This window comes from Stegodyphus dumicola, chromosome 6 (genome assembly GCF_044657685.1).
Source record: "Stegodyphus dumicola isolate Sdum_Otavi_A_Nest chromosome 6, ASM4465768v1".
Lineage (NCBI taxonomy): Eukaryota > Metazoa > Arthropoda > Arachnida > Araneae > Eresidae > Stegodyphus > Stegodyphus dumicola.
Window position 1 is genome coordinate 89,744,175 of NC_140773.1, and position 25,008 is coordinate 89,769,182.

The window sequence follows — 25,008 nt, forward strand, 5'->3', positions numbered from 1 at the left end:
CAGAGAGGATGATTGCGATTAAGGCTTAGGTTAACTTGGGTCATTTTTATTATAGTTCGAATATGTATGTGACAATGAAGAACAGAATGAATTTAAAAAAGCATCAGTTCTCCTTTTGCTATTACTGAAGATGTTGTTTTAGTACTACTTTGAATACCAAATTCGTTTTACATGTTAAGTATAAACAATACATCAAGAATATTTAAAATTTTGCATTCAGTTCAAATTCCGCAAATGAATAATTGAATTATTTGTAAATAATATATTGGAAGTTGTTATGTGCGGATGTAGTATTTCGGCGCAAAAACTGTTATGGGTGTTTTTCCCAAGAGGCGGTATCAAAATAAAAATGATCAATTGCAGTCAGTAAAGCTCCGTTATAATAAAAACATTACTAATTTATTAGAACATGTCTTCCATATATGTAAATTCAAGTTATTTTCTTGGATTGCACAAAATTGCACAGCCATGGTACTGTTTTTAAATCTTCCCCCGAGGATTCAATACTGTGCTGTACTCAGTTTTACCCGAACACGTTTACTTTTCGGCTTGTACGAAAAATTAAGCTTAGTAATTTTGAAATATGATAAATCAGTTTAATATAAATTAAATATCCAAAACAATTATATATATATATATAAACAAATATAGTCTTCAACGATGCAGTAAGTGATTGTAAATAAAAACTCGGCTTATCATTGGATTATGTATACCTAGACTGAACGCCCAAAAATGGCTACGGAGTCTTATGTTTAACAGTATTTTGGATTTCATTAATGAGCCAGTAGCCCTTCGAAAACTTTTCTCAATGGTCCTTACCTTTGATAGTAACCGCAAGGAAGCATACAGGCTGTTGGGAAACGGATCAAGAACTCCCTCAGGGGGAGCCAGCAGTATGTATGAAACACAAGCAAACGGTCATTTCACGCAAAGAATAATACCACTTCGTAAAATGCGTGAGATAGTTTTGAGTTTGTGTAATGTCATGCAGTATGTCGTTCCACTATATTCTGTATTGTATGCGTCCAACAAAACAATAATGAATAAGTCATTCTCTTCACAGATAAACATTTCCGACCTTTATGGATAAATAAGGTTTTATCTGGCATGCAGAACTGAGATGTCAGTATTCCATAGTCATTCTTCTGTGGCTGAACAAAGTTTCACATAGGGTTAAGATATTGAAAAGTGAAAGCACCTCTGTGTTACTACACGGAATCATCGCTCATTTGCTGATTCTTCATTGAAATGATGGAGGCACTCAGTGTAAACTTGATTAAATCTCGGTTTTCAGTGGGGTCATGATGGTACATATTTCAGGGATCCTCAGAGCATGTGTTGATAGCTCTCCGAGAGACTGTTTTTCTAGTGTAACGGGTGGTTCGGCTATTATCCTTTTACAATATCGTTCATACTAGCAATTGATTCTATAGTGATATCCCAATGTGCAAGCTCTTACTCCGTGCTTATACATCTTTCACAGAATCAATTACACTTCTTTACAGTGTTACAATCAGTCATTCCCATAGTTATTACAAGGCTAAATTTCAGCTCCATTAGCATTATTTTGCCATCAGGAGCTGTCATCGCTGGCCTGTTTGCTTGAATCCACGTTACGACCATAACTAATCAGTTTACTTCAACATGTGCAAAAGACATGCTAATTTTCCTGTCAATAACACTTCCTGACAAAGTATTAGCTCTGATACAAAAGACACTAATGCAAATTATATATATACAGAGAGAGAGAATGATAAAAGTATTTTTTTTAATTTGGACGTTTGATTAATTTTGAAACTCATGCGTGGAGTTAATGTCGCTTAAATAATTTTAAACCGTGATCAAATGATGTAAAATTCATGCATTCTGTTTCAGCTTTCCATAACCACAGATGAGTTCTTAAGGAAAAACAGCAATAGATTTTACATTTATTTGGGCTGCGTCATAAAAATGTTATAAAAAGAAATATGAATTTAACGAATATATTAAAATTAAAAAGCTCTGACTTGAGATGCAGAAAGCGAACTCGCAAAAGATGAATTAAAGGAAAGTATGCCATTATTGAACATAAATGTTCAGTTAAAAAGAAACATGGCTGACGTTCGGTCCTGTCGGTTGACTCAAATTTATTCAAGAAATTACACTAAAAAAATTGATGTTCTCTGTGTACTGATATGACTACAAATTATTTGAAAGAGTATTTAAAAGTTAACACCATGATTTAAGTGTTTAGGCTTTGAACATTCCAAACGATATTACGGGTGGGAAAAAAATAAAAATGCCTCAAAAATGGCAGTTCATCCTCTCAAAATATTTCATTGCAAAGAATTATTCTTGTATTAGTTGTTCTATAACAAATAGTAGATTCTGTTAAATCTAAGAACATAAAATGAATGTGAAAGTGAATTGTGTGCATGCTATAAAACTAAAAAAGGGAATAAGAATTTTTGAGAAAGAAAATTGACTACGCTTTGGCAGAATTTTTATATTACAAATTACTTTACAACCCTCAAGACAGTGTTGTAGCCACAGCTAAGGGTAGATATGGAAATAAATAAAATAAATACGCATTCAAGAATCATATCGCAAAGTGTCAGATCTGCCATTCGCAAATAAATCCAGATTGCAGTTGTTCCTTCAACTGTATGAGCATATACATGAGAGCTCTAGTGCAGGCCTTTTTAAACTTTTTTCAGTTTCAGTTTCCCTTTTTACCACTGAGTTTTTTTCGTGAACCCCAGGACCCCATAATATTTACGAAAATTTTGTGGGACACCATACGCATTGCGCAAATAGGATAGCGTGTGTAAAACTGTCGATTTTTTCACTTTTACTGTAATATACTATTGCAGTTTTAGGTAATTAACTTTAATGTCTAATTTTAAGACTGGGAACAATGTGAACATTTTAAATAAGTAACAGACGAAATGACAGCGTCACGTTCAAAGCAAGTAAAAGGAACGTTTCTATTATAAAAAGAATGCGTCGAAACGTTTTCATTTTTTTCTTTGTCAGTATTGTCTTATCTTTATTCTCAGATGCATTGTGTAAAAATATTTGGTAATTGTAAAATTATTTTAAGTTAAAGAAATATCAAAACTGCTAAATTTTGTGGCGACCCTCCGTTTAAGAAACGGTGCTCTAGTGTAACATTTAGGTAGTTTTGATAGAGGAAAGTTACGCTTTTATTGTTTGCTTTATATACTGTCCACTTTGACTATATTTGACCTAAATATCTTTTGTGACGAATATGTAAATACTACAAGTTTACGCGGATTTCAGTGTTAATCATGCTAGATGGGGATTTCATTCGACATAGAAGGTGCGAAAATGGGAGAGCCTGAATAAAACCGAACGATAGAATACTAGGATAAATCCAGCTTCAGTGATAATAATTTTATTAAATTTGGATTTCTGTTTATTTAAGCTAAGAGAGCAGATCTAAGTTTAAAATGATAAATACCTATCATCTAAAATTTAAGCAAATGATTTCAACATATTTTTAGTTTTATTTTGAAATAATAACAACTACTCGGAATACGAATAATCCAGATCAAGAATTAACAAATATGTTAAAAGAAACTTATTTTAATTTTCTAAAGTTACGTAGATATTCGAAAGAATATCGAAATTCTGACTCAATTAGTTATCTCTTTAAAGGGAAAAAGGGCGCTTTGCAGAAGATGTTAAAGGTACGTTTTAAATAAATCGGAGAATCTAAAACTTGCAGTCGTATAAGTACAATAAATTAAATACAAGAATTATTTTTAGAGCAAATCTAAAAAGGCTATTTGTGCCGTGAAAACTTGGCAATGATTTATGCACAACTAAACTACAGAGGACAAATGGCAGATCTTTTGAAATAAGCAAATTTAACAGGGTAGAAGGATTTTATACTAATACAGCGGAAGATGCTATCGAGTCTATAATTTACCATCGTCACACCAGTGAGTGGTTAAAATCGTTGAATGCTAAGAGTTTATACTGGCGAACGGGCTGGCTGCTTGGTTGTTTTTTATGGTTTTTTCAAAGTATGTGAACTCGAGATATTTCTTATGAGAATGCGCTCGAAGAGTCTGAGAGAAACATCACTTCCGTTAGGAAAGTAGTTCTCGAGTGATTTACCATAATAAAATAAACCGAACTCAAACCCTTAAAAAGTTGTCCACGAAGACATTCTTCTCCTTACCCTTCTTGTACTTTCTCGTACTCGAATAATCAACTAACCAGTCCTACACCCAAGTCAAAGTAGTCATCCTTTAACTTGAGACAACTAGGTTTTACCTAGGATAAAATAATTCACATGACTCAACAGTATTTGCTGTATTCGAGATTACATTGGACTTGACCGAAGAATTAAAATTAGCAAATGATAAAATTGTTTTAAAGAGCATTCAATTTATGTTTGGAACAGAACTGTTGTGATACCATGACTTTGTTTAAAGAAGTAGCAATAACTTTTCATAAGAATATCCAGTTAAAAAAAGAATTCCAAGAGGGAAAACAGTTTAATCCAAAGTTTGCTCCAGGCTCTAAGAATTTAAACCAAAGTTTTTAAAGAAATAATAAATTATGCCCTAACAAAAGCCAAATTTCAATTTATTGGGTTTGCACTCAATGTAATGAGTAAAGAGTAGGCTGATTAGACAATGGAAGTGTAAAACATTGTGTAAAAAATCGAAATTTAAAGAAATCATATTATTGAAATTTTTTTATTGTCTGGGAAAATTCTGTAAAAATGCATCTTAAATAATACGCATGTGCCAGAAAAAGGTGGGATTCGATGGTCACACACACATATAATATATATATGCGTGCGTGTGTGCGTGTGTAAGATAAGAAATATATATATCGAAATTATAATTTAAATTAGCGGTAAATTCCTCATTTTTAATTTTGTATTTTCCCTTCTATTTTAAAAATAGTAATAACTACTCCTGGAGTGTGTCATTTCTAGATCGGCGCCTATCATATAACTTGCATAACACTGATGATGTAGCTAAAAGTCAAAATTTCGAGAGCTGAAATCTTTCTCTTGGTGATCTTCCATATTGAATAACTGAACACTTTTCTGTTTTCTGTACTCGGTAAGACACTCTCTCTTCCTATCGCAGCAGTATCAAAGATAGATATCCAAGTGATATCAAAGGTAGGTCACAAGTCGCAAAATATCAAAGATAGGTCCTGAATAGGCATGATTAGAACGCCAAGTGGGGGCAAATGTCAAGTGAAATAGAGGTGAATATTTAATCTGGCTCGGCTGTCAAATTTGCTTTTCAGTGTAGATCAATATTCTACTCCATCAAATTGTTCACTTTGCTTTATTACATATAAATTTAACTATTAATTTTCTGCTTATGATTTTCTCCTAGAAAATGAAGTATAAAACTGTTGTAAATTGAAATCAAGAAATGCTAATACTTTGTATAGAATTTTTAATAGTATGCATCAAATCGTGCATTTTGAAAAAGAAAGAGAATACTATGTACATAAAAATAAGATAAACTAGTACATACATAAAATAAGTAAATTATTGTTGATTTATCAAGGGAAATTAACTCTACCCCCAAAAATATGTATAAAAAATATGCGTATGGTATATATCTAGTGCTTTTGAAGTAAAATTTGTATGTTTAAGAATCTTAAAATGCACTATAATTAGTAGAATATATTGCTATACCGAAGTATATTTCTGGATTAGAGTGTTAACAAGCGAATATTTATAAATTCCTTATTCTTTAAAGGAAAATATTTGCATCTGTCTATGGTCGTTGTAAAGGTTTGCGATCTGAAAATGAAATTATAAATCATCTGGATAAAAATATTCTTTCGGAAATTAGTTTTACATTTTATAGTTGTCTGAATAAATCCTTGTAAAATGAATAACAATATCAGAAATTACTAAAATTTTTAAAAGTATTTATTATATAAATCACTATAAAAGACATAATACATACGCAAATTTAAATTAATACACTAAATTTCGAAATCAGTACATGGTGTTGCACAATATACCTCAAGACATATATGGAATAAAAAAGGAAGTCACGGTTGAGAATTGTATTGGTACTGAGTTAAAAAATAGTAGACTTCCGATTAGTTAACCTGTATAAGTCAGAATCTTAGAAATGAATAGGCCTTTAATTTATAAATAAATTAACAGTCCTTTAATTCGAAAAAGTGTGCTTAAAATGTTATTATTACTTATGTACCACTGATCGATGTCCTTTTGTTTCAAATCGATTACGGTCGCTTAAAATTGTTAAGTATAGTTAGTGTGTCAATATCTTCGACCAAGTGCCATCTTGGAGTTTAGTTTCCAAGACCATGACAAATGCAACTTTCAGAACTATAATTAGAAATGCTCTTATTTACTTTTAATTTTACCTCTGGAGCAAATAGTATGTTAGTTCTTAGTTCAGTGCAGTGTACATTTTCTTAAAAATGGCTATAAATGTTTGATTCGAGGAACAATATAACGACCAATTAAAGCGAGATCGAATAAGAATATTCCTCCGTACTTTTGTACAATAAGTTCAAAATAGCTTGCCAAGTCAGGAAATGACCAACTTCATGAAATGTTTCAGACCTAAACTTTAAGGGGGTACAGCATTCAGCTTCGTCTGAACATAAATTTTCTCCAGTTCATTTATTGTTCACTTCAAAGACATTTACTGAAAACGAATTGCAATAAAATTGCAGAGAGAATATAGAGATTAGAAACTGTGGCATAATTAGCTGCATTCTTATGTTTTGGTTTCTTCCACTGATCGGCCACAGTAGTTTGACTCCAATCTTCGAAATCTGTCTTTTGTGTAGTATCATGGTTGAAGGTAGGATTTGGAGGAAGATTGAAGCCTCTTTCGCTTTCTGTCTTGCGAGTGTAAGATGCTGTTGAAGTTTGATCCTGTTCTAAGCACTCATGCATTGGAATTGATTCACATCCTTCCCACTGAGGTTGGAAGTATCTCAGAAGAATTTTTTCAAGAACTTGTGCTGCTTCTTCCCCACAGTGTGTCATAGCAGCTCTTGTCACACAGTCTTCGTGAGAAGCCAAAGCACTATAATTGTAGAAATTTGCTGAAATTACTACATAATATATATCATAAAAACTAACATTAAACAAATATGAAGAATTAATTTAATACTTCTGCAGTCAAATTTAATACTTTTTACTGAAATGAGAGTAGGATATTATTTACAAATGCTTGATTAATTAATTTTTTGAAGATGCTGTTATTTTCATCTGATGAAATTATATTATTTAGCAATCATATAAAAAATATTTTAAAGCATATTATGAATTATAATTTACAAGTTTGAGTTCTAACCTTTTGATAGAATTGATAGAAATATTTATATAAATAAAAGCAGACACTTTGAATTTACATATCAGACTAGAATTAATGTAATACACTGAAGTCGGAAGGACACTACTACGTTTACAAACATCCATTCCTTCTCCAGTATTCAAACCCGGGCCCTTTGCTACCACAGTAGGGTCTCCTAAATAATATACCGTCTGTCGGCTTTTGTTGTTCTGATTGAAAAGTATTATTTAATGTATAAAACAAAAATGCTTGAAAAAGTGTTTAAATGAAATATAAGGATGCATTCATAAATAAATGATTTCCCTCAAACAATAAGTTTTAAAACATGAAAATCGATCATACGATTCTGTTATAATACTAGACTTCAAATAATTAGGATGTGCCATATTGCTGTAAATAGTTATAATCTTTTAATTAACAGTCTTTTTTTATAGCGGGATTATCCATTAAATGGTAATATATAGTTATAATTTGCTAATGAAGTAAAATATTAACAAGAAACCAGTTCAGAACTAAAAGTACAAAAAACGCCTTTCATTAATCTTTGTAAATATGAAATTCACTTTAAGTATCTATGTTTAAACTATAATTTTTAGACAGTGTAAACTCAAATTATACTAGGTAATTCCATTTCACAATTCGTAAATACCATAGGCCAAAGCCTTATTTTCCCACAAGCAAGGAAAATAAGTCATTTTATAGAATGAGATATTTTCTTTAAAATTTGCCCCGAATAAATTGGCTGTTTCAACTAACAGTGGTCCTATAAACCAGATTCAATTGCATAATAATTGTTACAAGAAAAAAAAACTAAGCTTACCAGCATCTGTGCCTTTTATCACTTTTCATCCGGTAACTAGACATATCCGGCAGATCTGATCCACAAGAAAGAATCTCTGTTCTTATGAGCTCGAAACAAGGAGAAATCGCTTTATATTCTGAAAAGGAAGACGACATAGCGTAAATAGTGCATCTTCATGAAACAACAGATTACAATCTGGAATTCACGAGAAATAATGCTTTTTAATACTCAGATTTGAAATTTTTGATAGTAAAATAATAATTAGGTTACTATAATCTTCGGTGATTGACTAACTGTAGTATATACGAGTCAATTAAGCCTAAAAAAATAAGTACGATCAATAAGTTTCCAAATCTGATTAAATAACTATAAATTTGCTAAGAATTAAAGAAAGTGAGTTTATAACAACATTCGAAAACTTTTTTGAATAAGTATGTTTATATTTACTTATTTCGTTGCGTAAAATTTAATAATTTTCTACCTAATATCAACGGAAATTTTCTCAGAATTTGGTTCTCAGCGAAAAAGAGCTTGGCTACTTAAAAAATGTTTCGGAATGTTTCTCGTGTATAACTAGAAAATACTTCAGTTGTTCCTTTTTCAAGGACTTTCAACGTTTTATATAAAGGTATGTCTCCTTTTGGTAGGTGTCTATTAGCTTACATTTTACTTAACTAGTTAATTACCTACCAGCAGAAGCGTACTATCGACAAGAAAACGTACACGTAAAGCAACACACAAGTGTTAACAGTTTCTGGCCACGAGAGGGCACGCTTTTTTTATTTTATGTTTATTGTTTTTCTTATTGCTTCGTGGATTTTTTTATTTTGGCGTAATGGCAACGGGTGTACTCCAACTGCGCTAATGAACATCCCCCCCCGGGTCGTGCTATAGTCCAACTGGGCCCACCAGCGGCCGAGCGGTAAAGTCGCTGAACACTGGTAGTTCGGTCAGAGGTTCGAATCCCGCGAACGGGCTGGCTGCATGGGCGTTTTCGTGGTTTTCCCCATGTGTAACGTGTATACGAGCCAGTTTCCCTTAGAAAGTCCTCCACGAAGGCATCCCTCCCCTTAGGCAGATAGCCCTAGTGTGCTTTGCCATAATTAAATACACCACCACACCGCTATAGTCCAACTGCGCCAATCAAAATTTCTTCCCGCTGCTGCCTACAGGGTTACAATTTAACTTTTTGAAGCCAATATTAGCCAAGAGGAAATAAAAATAAATAAATAGAATTACATATCACAAGAACAAGTAAAAAATATCTAACAAGCAGGCTAATTACTTGAATAACAGTAATAAATGCGACAGCTAACAAAGAAAATAAAAGGTTTTGGTAAACATACATATTAGCATTAGAAACATCTTTCATTTATTATAATAATATCATAAATTAAATAATTATAAATCATACCAATTATACTTTTAATAAATTACATCAATAATAGTCAAGATGTCTGAACTAGACTGGAAAATTTCATAGAGTTCACTAGCGTGCAAAAAATTATTCCATATCAAAGTGTGTTAAAGTGTGCTAAAAATATTTTTGTTAATTAAAGTAATCATGTAAATGTTTGCAGAAATTAAATTTAGTTAAATTTAAAAAATGCTTAGCATGAAATCTATTATAACAACATTACAACACTGACGTATAAATTTAAATTATTATGCTAAGAAGTTTTTTCTAAAATTTATATAGAAGAAAGGAATTAGATAAAAAATACTGCAAATTAATATAATTAATCAGGCCTCTCAATAAATAAAAGTTTATTTTTTTAACCAAAAATTAAAAATTGAGATGCAAAAGTTTGAGTAATATACTTGGAAATATCTGAACATATTGTAGGGGTTTTTTTTTTTATTTATTTTAACTAACATTTATTTTAAGCTATCTTTCCTGTCAAGCCTTTACTTTCCCCTAGAATTGCCAATGCTAGAGTATGTAAATTGTAGTAGAGCGCACAGTATATTCAAATTTAGCGGAAGTAAGTTGAGTTTAAACAGAAGGAAAACGAGATTGTAGGTGTGCTTCTTGAATCGCGAACGTGAAGGTTGCTAGGTAGAAATTTAAGAACCGCGCGTTTCGGCCTGTGTGCCTATCTCGGCAGTTTTTGCTGAAACTTTCAACTGCTTAATTAGTAAGCTCGCTGAATTTCAGCTGTATTTTAGAACGCGGTTAGGTTAGCTTAAGATCTCAGAGCCTCGGAGATAGTGATCTCGCTATTTTATTCATCCAGTCATTATTGTTCAGTTTTACGTTCTGTTTCAGTTAACCGCTGGGTCGGCGTAGTTTGTGAGCGTCAAGTGGACGCAGCTGTTATTTTTAAAGTTGAATAAAAAGGGCTTTAAACCCTTCTTACGTGTCTGTGTAAATTCACACTTCGTAGCAGTCACTACCACAATTGCTGACAAGTTGGGGCCTCACGATACCACAATATAATTAATAAGAAAATTACCTAGGTTTGCGTATAAAATAAATATTTGCACTTGTGAAACAAGTGAATAATGTACTGATAGTCAACAGGAATTAAAATACAGTGGTTAAAATATAACTACTTGACAGAAGGTATGCAAAGTTGCAAGGGCTAGAGAAATTGAAAGATTATAAAAAACTCATAAAGTTATATGCGCTACAGTGTGAAAAGAAAATTCTGGAATAAACATGTTAAGAAAATTAGATGGAGAAATAATCCTTAATTTATTGATATCCATATAAACTCTATGCTTTTGGAAAAAGTTACATATAATTTGCACCGAGGAATCAATCACCGAAAACGAGTTAATCTCTTTCCTTATTTTTTCTTATTAGAGGGATTTGTAAGAAGGTATGCCAAGGTGAAAATTTTTGCAATATTTTTAAAGAATAAAAAAAGTATTTTTACTTCATGAACTGAAGGTTTTACGATACATTTTTACACAGTAAATCAGTACAAAAAAAGAAAGAGCTCGGAGATCTCTGGGATTAGAAACTCGGGTCGAACTACTAATGTTTAATGACTCTTCCGATTGACCATAAGACCTTTTGAACTTAGGCTGAACAATATATTAAGGAAAATAGAAGATACAGCATAGATAAGAACAAAAGCGGGCTGAATTAGAGATTTACATGTTTGGTGAATGAGTTAAACTTATCTGTATGCCATTATGAAATATTAGGAATGTAGCATAAAAGCATTAGCACAGGCAAACCAAATCACTGTAATCTAAATGTATAACATTATCAGTATCTGCTATTAATTTCAATACTGCTGAAAAAATTATAAATGAATTATATTATAAATCACATGAACTCGTTGTATTGTAAATTACAAGAGTAAGAAATATTATTGGCGTAATTTAGCGACCATTTTTGTTAATAAATAATTTCAAATAATTAATTTTACAAATAATTCAGCCTGAAACTAGGTTGGAAAATGAGCTGCGTGCTGAAGATTAAACTTTACCCAGGTGTTAGAAACATCTTCTGTTAACTAGAGTTATGACGCAAGAATTTCTAAAAATTATCATTTAAATATAAATTGGCATAAATGCAATACAAAATATATAAATTCTACATACATGAAAACTTAAATACGGCGCAATAAGATGTGAAAAGGGAATGGATTTAAAGGGAACTGAAAATCCCAAGATATGAATATAAGGAAGTTCAATTTTTTTTTTGTTAATTATGAAAATTCTGCAGACGCTCGTAATTATGAATTTATTAATTAAATGTGCATTAGAAATTAAATGTATGCCAAAGTACATCAGGTAGAGTAACTGGAAAACAGAATAAACATTTAAACGTTTCTAGTATTAAAATACAGAATTTGTAAGAAAGTTAAATAGCCTTAAAATAACTTCAATGACTAAAAATGGAAAGCTTAATACGGCAATATATTGCAATAATATTAGTGTGAAATTAGAACCACTTAAGAAATCCAGTTTTTAGATTTAATAAAGAGAATTGTTTAAATTAAATTAGAACTGTTTAACTAAAATGGTAAATTTGAAAGTTAAAAACAATCTGCTATCTAAGAAGATTTGTTAATACTTATCTAGACAAGAAACTAAAGTGTGCTACAAATCCGATATTTGATAGGTTGATTATGTATCAGTTTTGTGTATGTCATTAATCTATCAATTTTATTATTCAAAACTGATATATATATATATACCAGCGACTAAAATCTACAACTTGGAAAGTTTTTAATTCTTACAGAGAATAAAAAAGATCTGGCTCATCATTCTTTTAAGCATCATAAAACTTTAAAATGAGTGTAAAAGAAATTAATTTTTACTTTAGCACACGCCAGACTTTAAATTAATATTTGTTTTGTATGCACAGTTTTTACAATATTGATAAACGAAAATAGAGGCTTGCAGTCGCAGTCTCAATAAAATATCCCATTAATGGCGATAAATGGCTTTTTGTAACACCCAATCTTCTTGGCAAAGAAAGTGTGTGTGTGAGTGATTATGGCAAAGCCTCGAGGGCTATCTGCTTAAGAGGAGGGATGCCTTCATGGAGGACTTTCTAAGGGAAACTGGCTCGTATACACGTTACACATGGGGAAAACCACGAAAACGCCCATGCAGCCAGCCCGTTCGCGGATTCGAACCTCGGACCGAACTACCAGTGTTCAGCGACTTTACCGCTCGGCCGCTGGTGGGCCCTTGGCAAAGAAAGAGGGAACAGGAAACGTCGCGTAGTTCTTGGATTAGATAAGAGGGGGATGTTGTGTAATTTGAAGAAAAAAAGGCTAGAGGACGCTGTTGCTCGCTTAGTTGTAAGAGAATAAAGTTTGTTCATGTCGAAGGCGGCGGCCTAAGAATACGCTTTGTATATAGTAATTAAAATATTGTTAAAAATGTAAAAGTGTTAAAATTAGTGAACTCACTGAACCACCATTATCTGATTTGGAGATGCACAAAATATTATTATATGGTGCATCGGCGTAAGGAATTAAGGCTTTGTGAAGATTTTAGGTGTTCGATCCAAGTGTTTCGATTTCAATGGATATTTCATATTCAAGGGACAATGGAATTCCAAATAAAGGTAGGGAAATCTTAAATTAATTATTTAGTGATTATTTGTAGTACATTAGTAAGTATTTATTATTGCTGTCGTGGTGTATTTAAATTAAGTATCTGCTATTATGTATCAGTTTTGTGTATGTCATTAATCTATCAATTTTATTATTCAAAACTGATATATATATATATATACCAGCGACTAAAATCTACAACTGGAATGGAAGAGAAGTTAGATAGATTGAAACGTAAACGTTCCACATTGAGATCGTCTGTTACTAGGTTAATTAAAGTGATTGAAGATAAATTAAAAATTGAAGGAGAGGAAAATTCGATTAAAGAATTACGAGAATTGTTTGAATTATTAACCGAAAAGAAAAATAATTTGAGAACGCTTGATGATGAAATACAAGAGTTAATTGATGTTAACTTAATTGAAGAAGATTGTAGTATAAGCGAAGAATACAATGACAAATGTATAATTGCTTGTAGTCAAATTAAGCAGTTTCTAGGTGCGGTTACCGCAGTACCGCCAGCGAGGAATCCCCAAAGTTCTGATTTAAACCAGTCTAGTGGTAATGGAATTTTGCATGTAAGTTCCAGTTCTAGTGGGAGTAGTACGCTGAAATTACCAAAATTAATGATTGATAAATTTTGGGGAGACCCCAAACAATGGAATGAATTTTGGAATAGTTTCGAAAATTCGATACATAAAAACGAAACGCTTTCAAAAATACAAAAATTTGTATACTTAAAAACATTCTTAACGGGACAAGCTTCGAATGTTGTGTCAGGCTTTGAGTTACAGAAAGTAATTATGATAGTTGTGTAGCATTACTAAAGGACAGATATGGTCGAAAAGACCTGATCATTAATTCATTCATGAATAAAATTCTCAATTTAGAAGCTGTTAAAAATTCTGCTAACGTAAAGGCTTTACGTAAATTATATGACGAATTAGAAGTTTCGATTCGTAATTTGGAAACTTTAGAAGTAACTTCTGGCTCATATGGACATTTATTAATTCAAATATTATTAAAATTAATTCCGGACGATTTAGTTTTGGAATTTAATCGGCAAAGAGGATCGAAAGATAAAGTTGAAGTTTCGGAATTAACACAATTTATTAAAACGGAAATAGAATGCAGGGAAGTTTAAAATCTAGTATTAAGCGAAAGGAAAAATCCTGTGCCTCCGCGAGTCGATCAATCAAAATATGAAACTAGAAAATATGTAAAAAATACACCCACGGCTGCATTTCATACTGCAGTTAACCGAAAATGCATCTTTTGTGATAATTTGCACGAGTCATTTAAATGCGAAGTGAATGTTTCTGATAAATTAAGGAAACTAAGATCCGAAAACCGCTGCTTTTCTTGTTTTAAAAAATTCCATACATCAAAAAGGTGCAGAAATAAAACTAAATGTAATAAATGTGGCGGTATGTATCACAATGAATCGATTTGTACTAATAAATCCCTTGTAAACAAAAAGTCGGAACAAGGTTATTCCAAAAATGAAACTGAATCTCTGACTTTGAATTCTGAGGAAAGAAATAAAGTTCAAAACTTAAAATTGATTGCTTCTGTTCCTCAAGGTGATAATAATAATGACTGTAATGCCAGGGAAATATTATTACAAATTTGTACAGTTTATGCTTGTTCTAAGTATAAATCAAAATTAACTAGATTAATTCTTGATCAAGGCAGTCACAGATCCTTTATAACGAAAAAATTGGCCGACCATTTAAAACATACTCCAATCCGTTATGAAAGACTTTCTGTTTATTCATTTGGTGCGACGAAGGCAATGAATCATTCCTATCCGGTCGTTGAAATCGAAATTCAGAATTGGAAACAAAATAATAAAATAAAAATTGAATGTTTGATCTCGGATATTATTTCCTCGGCGTCCATCAGTGTGCCTAGTAAACAAATTGCAGACTTCATGGAGCATATGGGGTTGCAGATCGCCGATTGCTCAAGAAAGAATAACATAGATGTTGAGATATTAATTGGGGGGATGAATTCTGGAATGTAGTTTATTCTGAAAGAATTAAAATATCTGAAGGGTTGTACGCAGTCAGTTCTGTGTTTGGTTGGGTTGCCGCAGGAATCGAGAAAAATAAAACAAACAAAAATTGTTCTGAAAATTTAGCGGTAATGACAAACACTGTTGTGTTGAAAGATTTAAGAGGTTTTTGGGAATTAGAACATATGGGAATTAATGATTCTGATGATTATTCCGATATTGACTGCGAAATAGTAGACCAGTTTGAAAGAAATTTGCAGTTTAAAAACGGAAGATATGAGGCAAATTTAATCTGGATATACAGTCCGAATAATCTAGGAAATAATTTTGAGGTAGCTAAGAAACGATTCGCAAACCTTCACAATAAACTAAGTAAAACGGAGATTTTTCAGGAATATAAAAATATAATTGAGAACCAGATATCAGAAGGAATTGTGGAGGAATGTCTGAATAATGATACAAATTTGGGATATTTTATGCCTCACCGAGCAGTGATACGACCTAGTGAAACTACTAAGGTAAGAATTGTGTAAAGGACAGAGGACACGAATTCGTTAAATGACTGCCTTGAATCGGGACCTAATCTAAATCCAAATATACTAGACATTATGTTAAATTTTCGTAAGTTTAAGATAGCGTTTTCTGGAGACGTTGAAAAAGCCTTTTTGATGATAGGAATTGCTGAAGGTGATAGAAAATTTCTAAAATTTCTTTGGTTTAATGAAAATAATGACTCCTTTAAGATTATGCAAATGTGTCGCGTAGCTTTCGGTTTGACTATATCTCCTTTCATTTTGGCCGCCACTATAAAATATCACATTCGAAAATATAAAGATAAAATGCAGGACAGTTTCCAAATGTTAAATTCTTCTGTCTATGTCGACGACCTATAATTTGGAGCAGGAACGGTTGAAGATGCATATCGGTTATCTGTAGATGCGGTTAACATATTTAAGGATGCTGGGATGAATTTCAGAAAATTAAGAACTAATTCTAAAGCATTAAACGATTTATGGGTATCAGATGGGATTAAGGAATCAGACAACAAATTAACTAGTGAATCGAATTTCTTAGGCATGATTTGGAATTCCATTGAAGACGATATAAAGCTAAATTTAAAAAATTTAATTGACTTTTCTACTGGAAACGATTTTGCTACAAAAAGGAAACTTTTGCAAAGCATCGCCCAAATATACGATCCATTTGGATTTATTGCACCCTTTGTTATTCGGGCGAAAATTATTATGCAAGAAATCTGGTGTTCCGGTTCTGACTGGGATGAGGTCCTTTCTGCAAAGATTAAGGACAAATTCAACATTTGGCGGGAGGAACTGAATGATTTAACTGAAATATCGATACAGAGAAATTTCTTTGATGACGATCCAATGAATATAAGCCTTCACCTATTTTCGGACGCTAGTCCTAAAGCATATGGGGCCATCTCATATTTCAGATATTGTACGAGTGATTCTAAAATTAAAACTTCCTTTATCATGTCGAAATGCAGAGTTGCACCTTTAAGAGCAATAACTCTTCCTCGTTTAGAGTTAATGGCAGCACTCGTGGCTGCTCGAATGTATAAATATTTGAAAAAATTGTTTGGTGATTTAATTGAGGATGTTTATTTTTGGAGTGATTCCGAAATCGCCATTACTTGGATTAAAGGTTCGCCAAATAATTGGAAACCATTTATCGCCAATCGTGTTACAGAAATACAGAGTATATGTAACAAAAATTGTGGAACCACTGCGAAGGAAAACAAAATCCTTCCGATTTACTAACTCGAGGAATTAGTGCTCAGTCACTAGTTAAGAATGATCTGTGGTGGCATGGGCCACACTGGTTACGTTTTCCTACTGAAAACTTTCCAAAACAAAAGAAATTAAAACCAAATTCAGAATCGTTGGAGTTAAAAAAGTATTATTTTGACTGCACCTGTAATTAACAATGAATCCCCAATTTTGCATATAGAAAAATTCAGTTCTTTAGGAAAATTACTTCGAATTACTGCCTATGCATTTAGATTTATTGGGAGGCTTCGGAAAAGGTCTACAGGGAATGGACCTTTAAGTGCTTTTGAGATTAAAGCAGCTGAACATTATTGGGTAAAAATTACGCAACGAGAATCGTATCAAGCGGAAATAATTAAGTTATCAAATACAAAATCAATTCTCGATTCTTCCATCTACGCCCTTAATCCAAGGCTTGATGAGGAGGGTATTCTTCGGTTGAAAGGTCGCATTCAATTTGCAGACTGTCACGAGAATTTAAAACATCCTATTCTATTACCCTCAAAATGCAAGTTTACCGAGTTGATCATCATGGACTCGCATGAAAGGGTATTCCATGCTGGAGTTAATTCGACACTAACTCAGATCAGAGACAAATATTGGATCATTAAGGGAAGACAGCGTGTTAAGACTATCATCAGCGAATGTGTGATATGCAAACGATATAGTGCTCGTCCTGGGGTAAAGGATATCGCTCCACTTCCTCCAGACAGAATCCAAGAGTCGCCTCCATTTGCTGTGACCGGGTTGGACTTCGCCGGTCCATTTTTTACGAAAGACAGGCAAGGTAAAGTTTACATGCTGTTGTTAACATGTGCGGTCACTCGTGCCTTACATATAGAGATAGTAACTGATCTCAGCACTGAAAGTTTTTTGCTAGCTTTCCGAAGATTTTTTGCTCGCCGAGGACTGTGTACCACCGTGTACTCCGATAATGCCAAGAATTTTAAAAGAGCTGATAAAGAACTAAAACATATTTTTAAAACTTTGAGTGACTCTTCTGTGAAAGAATTATTTTCTTCTAGAGGCATAAATTGGAAATTTATTATTGAGAGGGGTCCATGGTGGGGAGGGTTTTGGGAGCGTACGGTACGAGCCATAAAATCCAGCTTGCGAAAAATTATTGGTAGATCATCCCTTACTGTGAAAGAGCTTGAAACAGTGCTCATTGAAATCGAGGCAATGATTAATTGTAGACCAATTACCTACGTGTTTACCGATCCCAATGAACCTTCTCCACTAACACCCTCTCATTTTCTGGTTGGTAGACGATTGCTATCTCTGCCTGCTAATAAAATAACATCAAATAATTTGATTGGATCAAGAAATTCAATTATTAAACGATATAAATACCATCAAGATATTTTAAATCATTTTTGGTAGCGTTGGAGATCAGAGTATCTTTTTAATCTGAGATCTGCCAATATTTGTCCTCCACACTCTAACGCATCTCAGTTTAAAATCAACGATATTGTCTTGATTCATAACGACAAACATCCCAGAAATCTCTGGACAATAGGTAAAATTTTGGAATTAATGCCAGGCAGAGATGGTAAAATAAGATCTTGCATAATTAAAACACCTACTGGTACCTTAAAAGGTCTATACAATTGTTATATAATATGGAACTTAACTAATGTTTGTATTTTGTATTTTTAGGTTTGATTCTCCTGACCTTGCTGATAGGTATCATTTAATGTTTTGTAAAATTTTTTGTGCTTATAATTATGTATGCATGTTTGTTATATTTAACCATTTCTCCGGGATTTATTGTCGAAATATTAATTGAATATTCTAGGATATATTATTGAAAGATGAACTCTCCACCGAGTTCAGGTGGGGAGTGTTGTGTAATTTGAAGAAAAAGGCTAGAGGGCGCTGTTGCTCGCTTAGTTGTAAGAGAATAAAGTTTGTTCATGTCGAAGGCGGCGGCCTAAGAATACGCTTTGTATATAGTAATTAAAATATTGTTAAAAATGTAAAAGTGTTAAAATTAGTGAACTCACTGAACCACCATTATCTGATTTGGAGATGCACAAAATATTATTATAGGGGAAGGGGATCTTTGATCAAATTTTGCGCAGTTCGTACCTTACCATGGCAACAATAGAAAAAATGATGAATGTTCTTCTGTAAGCAAATGAATTGTAAATAGCAGTGAATAAAATTTTATGTGTAATAAAATGGCAAAGTCATTAATAAAATGTCAAATTTCAAGTATCTGTGGATTTCTTCAAGGAAAGGTAAGCAAAAAGGTTTTCGTGTCAAATATTGTTAGATGTTAAGATAAGAAAATACAAATTAGAAACATTAAAACAAAATGGGGCCGAAACCCGGGATAACCACTAATCGGAAATTCTAAAGCTTTGCTCATTTTAAAATTATTTTGCGATATTGCTGTTGAATTGAATTAATTTTATGGTTTAGTGCAAAGAACATGACATTAAATAAATAAAGGTAACACACAAAACGTTCAAGAAACGACCCTTTGGGCGTAATGTAAAATCTGAAAGCTTCCAGATTTTTTTCAGAGGTATTTTTAATTCATTTTGCAAATAGTTTTCAATATTATTTTAAAATTATCCAAACTAAAGGTTTTAACTAGTTTTTATTTATATGTTGTGAGATTATATCGTCCTAAGGTGGAATTCTTAAGTACCACTTCATTCTGCTTCAGTATGTTATTTGCCTATCCTAATTGCATTTTGTTTGTTTTAGAGGCATTTGTTATCGCTTTTCTTTCTTTTGTGTGTGTTAAAGTCTGTTTCCATAGCAACCAAAAGCACAATGATTTCTAAACAAAGGAAGAACAATGTGAAATATTTAGTCCAGAGTTCATTTGCATTATGCTCAAGATAAATTTCAGTGAGTACAATATTATGATTATTAACGAACTTTATTATTTAAACTAATTTATTTCAAATAACTTGTAAAAATTCAAATTGCTCAAACATAGAAACTCTAATTTTTAAGAAAAAACCACGCTCTCTTTTTCAGATATAGTATTCCTGCATATGCTTTTCTCTAGAATCATAAAAGAATAATAAACACACCAAATTAAAATTTACTCTTGTTTTTAATCTGTACGTTAAAAGTGTGTAGAGTAGTTTAATATGAAGTAGTCAATTAAATTGGTAATAGATAACCTCTGAAGCATTCATTTGCAAAAACAGAATTATAATCAAAATATTCAAAATAATTTTTGAGCGGTCTTTGGGGACCTCTGTCTGAAATTAATGCGAATTTGGATTTTTATTAAAAGCAAACAGGCTGATTGCGCTGATACATTTATTTTTTACTTATGCATTTAGTAAAATGATGAAAACTTAGAAATGCGGGTTTAAATACAAAAAATTAACAATTACTAAGCCGGGATACCAAATGCTTATCCTATAACAAGTGGGTATTTTAATTTCAAGGTAGGAAGGTGGATCTTTTTCAACAAATTACTGACTGGGATAGAAATCTGGCAATGATTCCTCACACATTTTAACTTGCTTTCGTGAAAATATCGCATGGTTTACGGACAGAAGTTCAAATGGAATTTTTATTATACGTACTACTGTTTATTGTAATTGTGTGTTACATTCATATACACTGGTGTGCAAAAATTAAGGACGAAGTCGAAAAATTAGCATATCAGCTGAACGAAGAGGCAGAACGGACAGAAAGACCAATCAGGAGATTAAGTAAGGTGATGTACGGTAGCACATGCGCAGATATGCAGGTAGACGTAATGGGGGAGTGTCTGAGTAGTATAAAGCATGCTGTCAGTGTAAGATCAGTATTTCTGGCAAAGAGATTGCACGCCGTATAGCTGCCTCAGCGAGAAATGGCGAATAATTAATCTGTTAGACGACATCTGGATGCTTTTACCCGAGGTCGAATCATTGGAAAGTTGGAGGGAGGTGACAAGTGTGGCTGCAGAGTTCGGAATTGCTCACAGCATCGTTTTACGACTTTGGAGACAATTTCAAACTACAGGAACAGCTATCCGGGGGTTTAGTAGTAGTCGTCCACGAGGAACCACACCCGCAGATGACTGGTATATTGCCTTACAGGCCTGAAGAAACAGGCGGCAGACAGCGGGAGAAATCGCTAGACACACGACACAGGCGACTGGACGACCGATATCGTGTTTTACCGTGGCCAGAAGACTGCACGGTGGTGGTCTGTTTGCACGACGCTTTGTACGGTGTGTACCTCTAACGCCTGCCCATCAAAGAAGGCGTTCTCTGTGGTGCCGGGAACACCGGAATTGGAGAGACAATGAATGGGGACGAGTACTCTTTACAGATGAGAGCAGATTCAGTCTGAGTAGCGATTCTCATCGCATACTTATCTGGAGAGAGCGGGGAAGCCGCAATCATCCCTCGAATATCATTGAAAGGCACAGGTATGGAGGTGGCGGTGTTCTCGTTTGGGGAGGCATGATGCTTGGTAGTCGTACAAACCTTCACATCTTCGACGCAAGTTCAGTCAACGGGACCCGTTATTGTAACGAGATTCTTCTTCCACATGTGCGTCTTTTTAGAGGCGCTATGGGTCCGCAGTTCCTTTTCATGGACGACAATGCACCATGTCATCGCACAGTAGCTGCCGAACAGCTCTTAGAGGGTGAGGATATTGAACGTATGGATTGGCCGGCACGATCTCCGGATCTCAATCCCATCGAGCATGTATGGGATTTTCTAGGCAGATGCCTGGCAGCTCGTACCTTACCACCAGTAACGATTCCGGAGCTTCGATTGGCGCTGCAAGACAAATGGGCAGCAATGCCTCAACAACTCATTGACACCCTCATTCTCAGCATGGGCAGACGCTGTGAAACCTGCCTAGCAGTCAGGGGAGATCATATCTCCTATTAAAGACCGGATATTTCTTGCTGGACACCCATCACAGGGATGTTTCGGCCTTCAGTCGCATTGCGCTCCATGCTACATTTTCAATAAAGCTTCTTTTTATCCCTCTGATTTCTCTTTTAGTAAGTGTTGCTTACATTACTCATGTCCTTACGTATTGGGGATCTTACGGTATTAAATGTGTTGATTTGGAAAGCTTTTGTATAAAGTTATATTGAAAAAACCGTCTCGTCCTTAATTTTTGCACACCAGTGTATATATATATATATGTGTGTGTGTGTATAATTTTACCTGAATGATAATTGAGAAAAGTAATTTAATATAATTTTAATAATAGAAATTTAATAATAGAGAAATAATTTTTCAGTTTGAGTCAGTGTATCATAAATGTTCTTTACTGCACCAATATTTTAAGTACTAATTCAGTAATTCCTAAATAAGTTTTATTTAGCATATTAATGAATTAAAATAAATAAATTATATAATTTAAGTGGATGAAAATTAACAAGAAACTGAAACTTACTTTCTGTTATATCAGTCCCGGGTGGACAGACATTGATGTAAAAATCTTTTACTCCACGTGTTTTCTTCAAATAATCAGCATTCTCTGCAACTGTCAAATAATGCTCATTGTCGGATATACACTTCGTTAACCCAGACATGTGTCTAAAACGATTCAAATAAAAATACCATAAACTAAATTGACATTGAGAAAAACAAAACACAAAAAAATTTAATATAGTCATTTTCAACAAATATTGCAAACATTATAAATTAAAAAGAATAGTGTTATAAAAACAAGGAGCAGATTCAATTTTCTCATAAAATATCTGTCTCTGATAATGCAAAAGTTTATTGTTCATTATCTGAAAAAGAAAAATTATTATGTACCCGGTTGCAGTTGACTTCAGTATGATGTCTTGGCATAATTTTTTCTAATCACTGGATTTATATACGTAAATAAAATGACCAAATTATTGGATTTCCTGTTCTATAAACCTAAACCATTTCGAATATTTTTTGAGGTGGGGGAATGGAAATTTTTAAAATGTGTCATCTCTACTAAATTGTGTCTACTATTTGGACGTCACCTTTACCACGCTACAATAACTTCGACAAAAATTATTTACAGTAAAGCATTCCGTATCTATAGAGCAGCTAAAAGAAACTTGACTCGAAACTGTAAATTATCGCCTTGATATACGTCTATGTGTGGAAAGTGCATGTATGGAATGATAATATGGCAAACATTTTTCCTTTATCTATTGAGTAATGTACGACCGACCCCTTTTCATATTGCTATGAACAACAAGTAAGCAAAGAAGTAAAATTCTAAAATTTTCTTCTTCCTTTTAAAACACATCGTATATACAATTTTTGTTAGCATATTAAATTTTTAGAACAAATCTCTTCATCTTTTGGAGGAGAAATAAATTATCATATATGAAGGCATTAAAAAAGCCTTTGCATTGGATTTACTAAAAGTGTAATATGTATTTTAAACTGAGTTAATTTAAAGTAATACGCGTATTTCTTAATAATTTTTATCTGCATTTCGTTTTTAATTATACAACTGTTTGCTTTGACTTATAAACAGAATTTCTTTGGCATTTGTTTTATATTAGAGTAGTCAGTATTAATAATTTCTAATTCTGTGTACTAAGCACTCAGTCGCAGAATGCCAGTTTTTGTGACTTAGTAGATAAGATTATCTTAAATTCTGCAATTTCATGTAGCAAATTTTTTGAGTTGTTTTGTTACAGCATTCGTCTACGTAGGTTAATTCTCTCTTGGAGACGAGTAGTTAGTCAGGATTTAATCCTTTGGTGCTTTTAAATGACTCATTGCTCGTACGACTCGGATTCAAAATGAGCGAATTATTCGTTTACTCAAATGAATAATATGTCCTTTGTAACACAGAAGGAAGTATGGAAAGCATAGACTGATACCTCAAACAGGAAACAGCAACGGGAATTGAAGTAATGAAAGTGAAACGTCCAGCGCTGTGCTGATCGAGAAGTTCTTTTCAGCTGCGAAGTCTTATCGCGCCCGCATATAAACAAGTTATTCCTTTGATCTTCGATACGGAAATAATTCATATTTCACCATTATTAAAACAACTACTGCTGTTGATTTTTGTCTTGTTCTGTATTAGGTTTATTTGATATTTCTATTCAAAGTATAGGCTTAGATGTTGTAGAGCATAAATAAAGCAACAGAAAACATTCTATTCTTCAAATAGCCGACAATTTACAATGGATGAGGCTCATAAAGCATAGTTTTTTAAGCATAGGACTTTTAGGCAGTTGTTCGAAATGCGATCAGAGAACTATTTCAGAGACCTTTTCGGAATAAAACTTTCGAGAAAAGCTGGAGCAAATAAACATCTGAGAAAAATTTATATTTGTGGCAGTTTGATGCGACTACGACAGTCGTCTACTCCAATGTCTCAAACTAACCTCCCCAAAGCAATCTTACGCGGTCCCCAAAGGTATTTCAAGTTTTGTTTTCCTTATAATGTGAATTGCACAAATGCTGATTGAATTTCTGAAAGAAAGAGAAATAAATCGGGGCTAGATCGGGTGAATACGGTGGATAAGGAAGAAGCTGACACCTGAATTGCTCAATTAAGTCTGAAAAACTTGTATGCTGGAATGATTACGTACAAAGGCAACGCTTTTGTGTGTGTTATGCCATTTTATGACTTGTCGAAGTTGCGTCAACAGGTTTGAATAATAACAGGTTTGGAAAGAGGGTCGGTTTGAACGCCTAGCAAGCACCGATATTTTTGTCGTCTTATGTGACATGTAGTCAAAAAGCAGTGGTCTCTCTTCATCCAAAAAATGGTGCTCCAGCAAAATCTTCCGGCAGAATTCGGGTTTCTGAATTTTTGAGGTATGGTGATAGCAGTGTTTCCATATCCTGTATTCTTGTTTCATTTTTGAGCCATAGCGGTGAAGTAATGTTTCATCTCTTGTCACTAGCCGAGGGTAATTGGTTTACTGGCATTTGTCTTGAAGAGCGGCTGTTGAGAATATTCAGCGCCATGTTTCTTCATGCTTGGTGTCAGCACTCTGCGTATCCATCTGGCGAAGATCCTCGTCCTCCATAGGTTTTTATACATGACCTTTTTTCTCACTGATCCACCTACTTCTATATGAGTCTTATAAGCAATTGCT

The 25,008-nt window shown here is 33.3% G+C and overlaps 1 protein-coding gene and 1 long non-coding RNA gene across 3 annotated transcripts in view; one reads left to right on the forward strand and one right to left on the reverse strand.

Moving 5' to 3' along the window:
* Window positions 1-5,902: 5,902 nt before the first annotated feature.
* LOC118186551 (uncharacterized) overlaps window positions 5,903-25,008 on the reverse strand; it is a 74,584-nt gene continuing 55,478 nt past the window's right edge. For both annotated transcript variants that reach the window (XM_085818663.1, XM_035356659.2), the window contains 3 exons: window positions 22,353-22,495; window positions 8,152-8,269; window positions 5,903-7,061 (listed from right to left, as the gene is read on the reverse strand). In XM_085818663.1, the coding sequence (XP_085674789.1) occupies window positions 6,662-7,061; window positions 8,152-8,269; window positions 22,353-22,495 (661 nt within the window). In that variant the 3' untranslated portion in view covers window positions 5,903-6,661. The remainder of the gene's footprint in view (window positions 7,062-8,151; window positions 8,270-22,352; window positions 22,496-25,008) is intronic.
* Window positions 17,475-25,008, forward strand: part of LOC118186552 (uncharacterized) — a 30,646-nt gene continuing 23,112 nt past the window's right edge. Inside the window, exon 1 of the long non-coding RNA XR_004757792.2 lies at window positions 17,475-19,832. This is a non-coding gene — a long non-coding RNA (uncharacterized LOC118186552). The remainder of the gene's footprint in view (window positions 19,833-25,008) is intronic.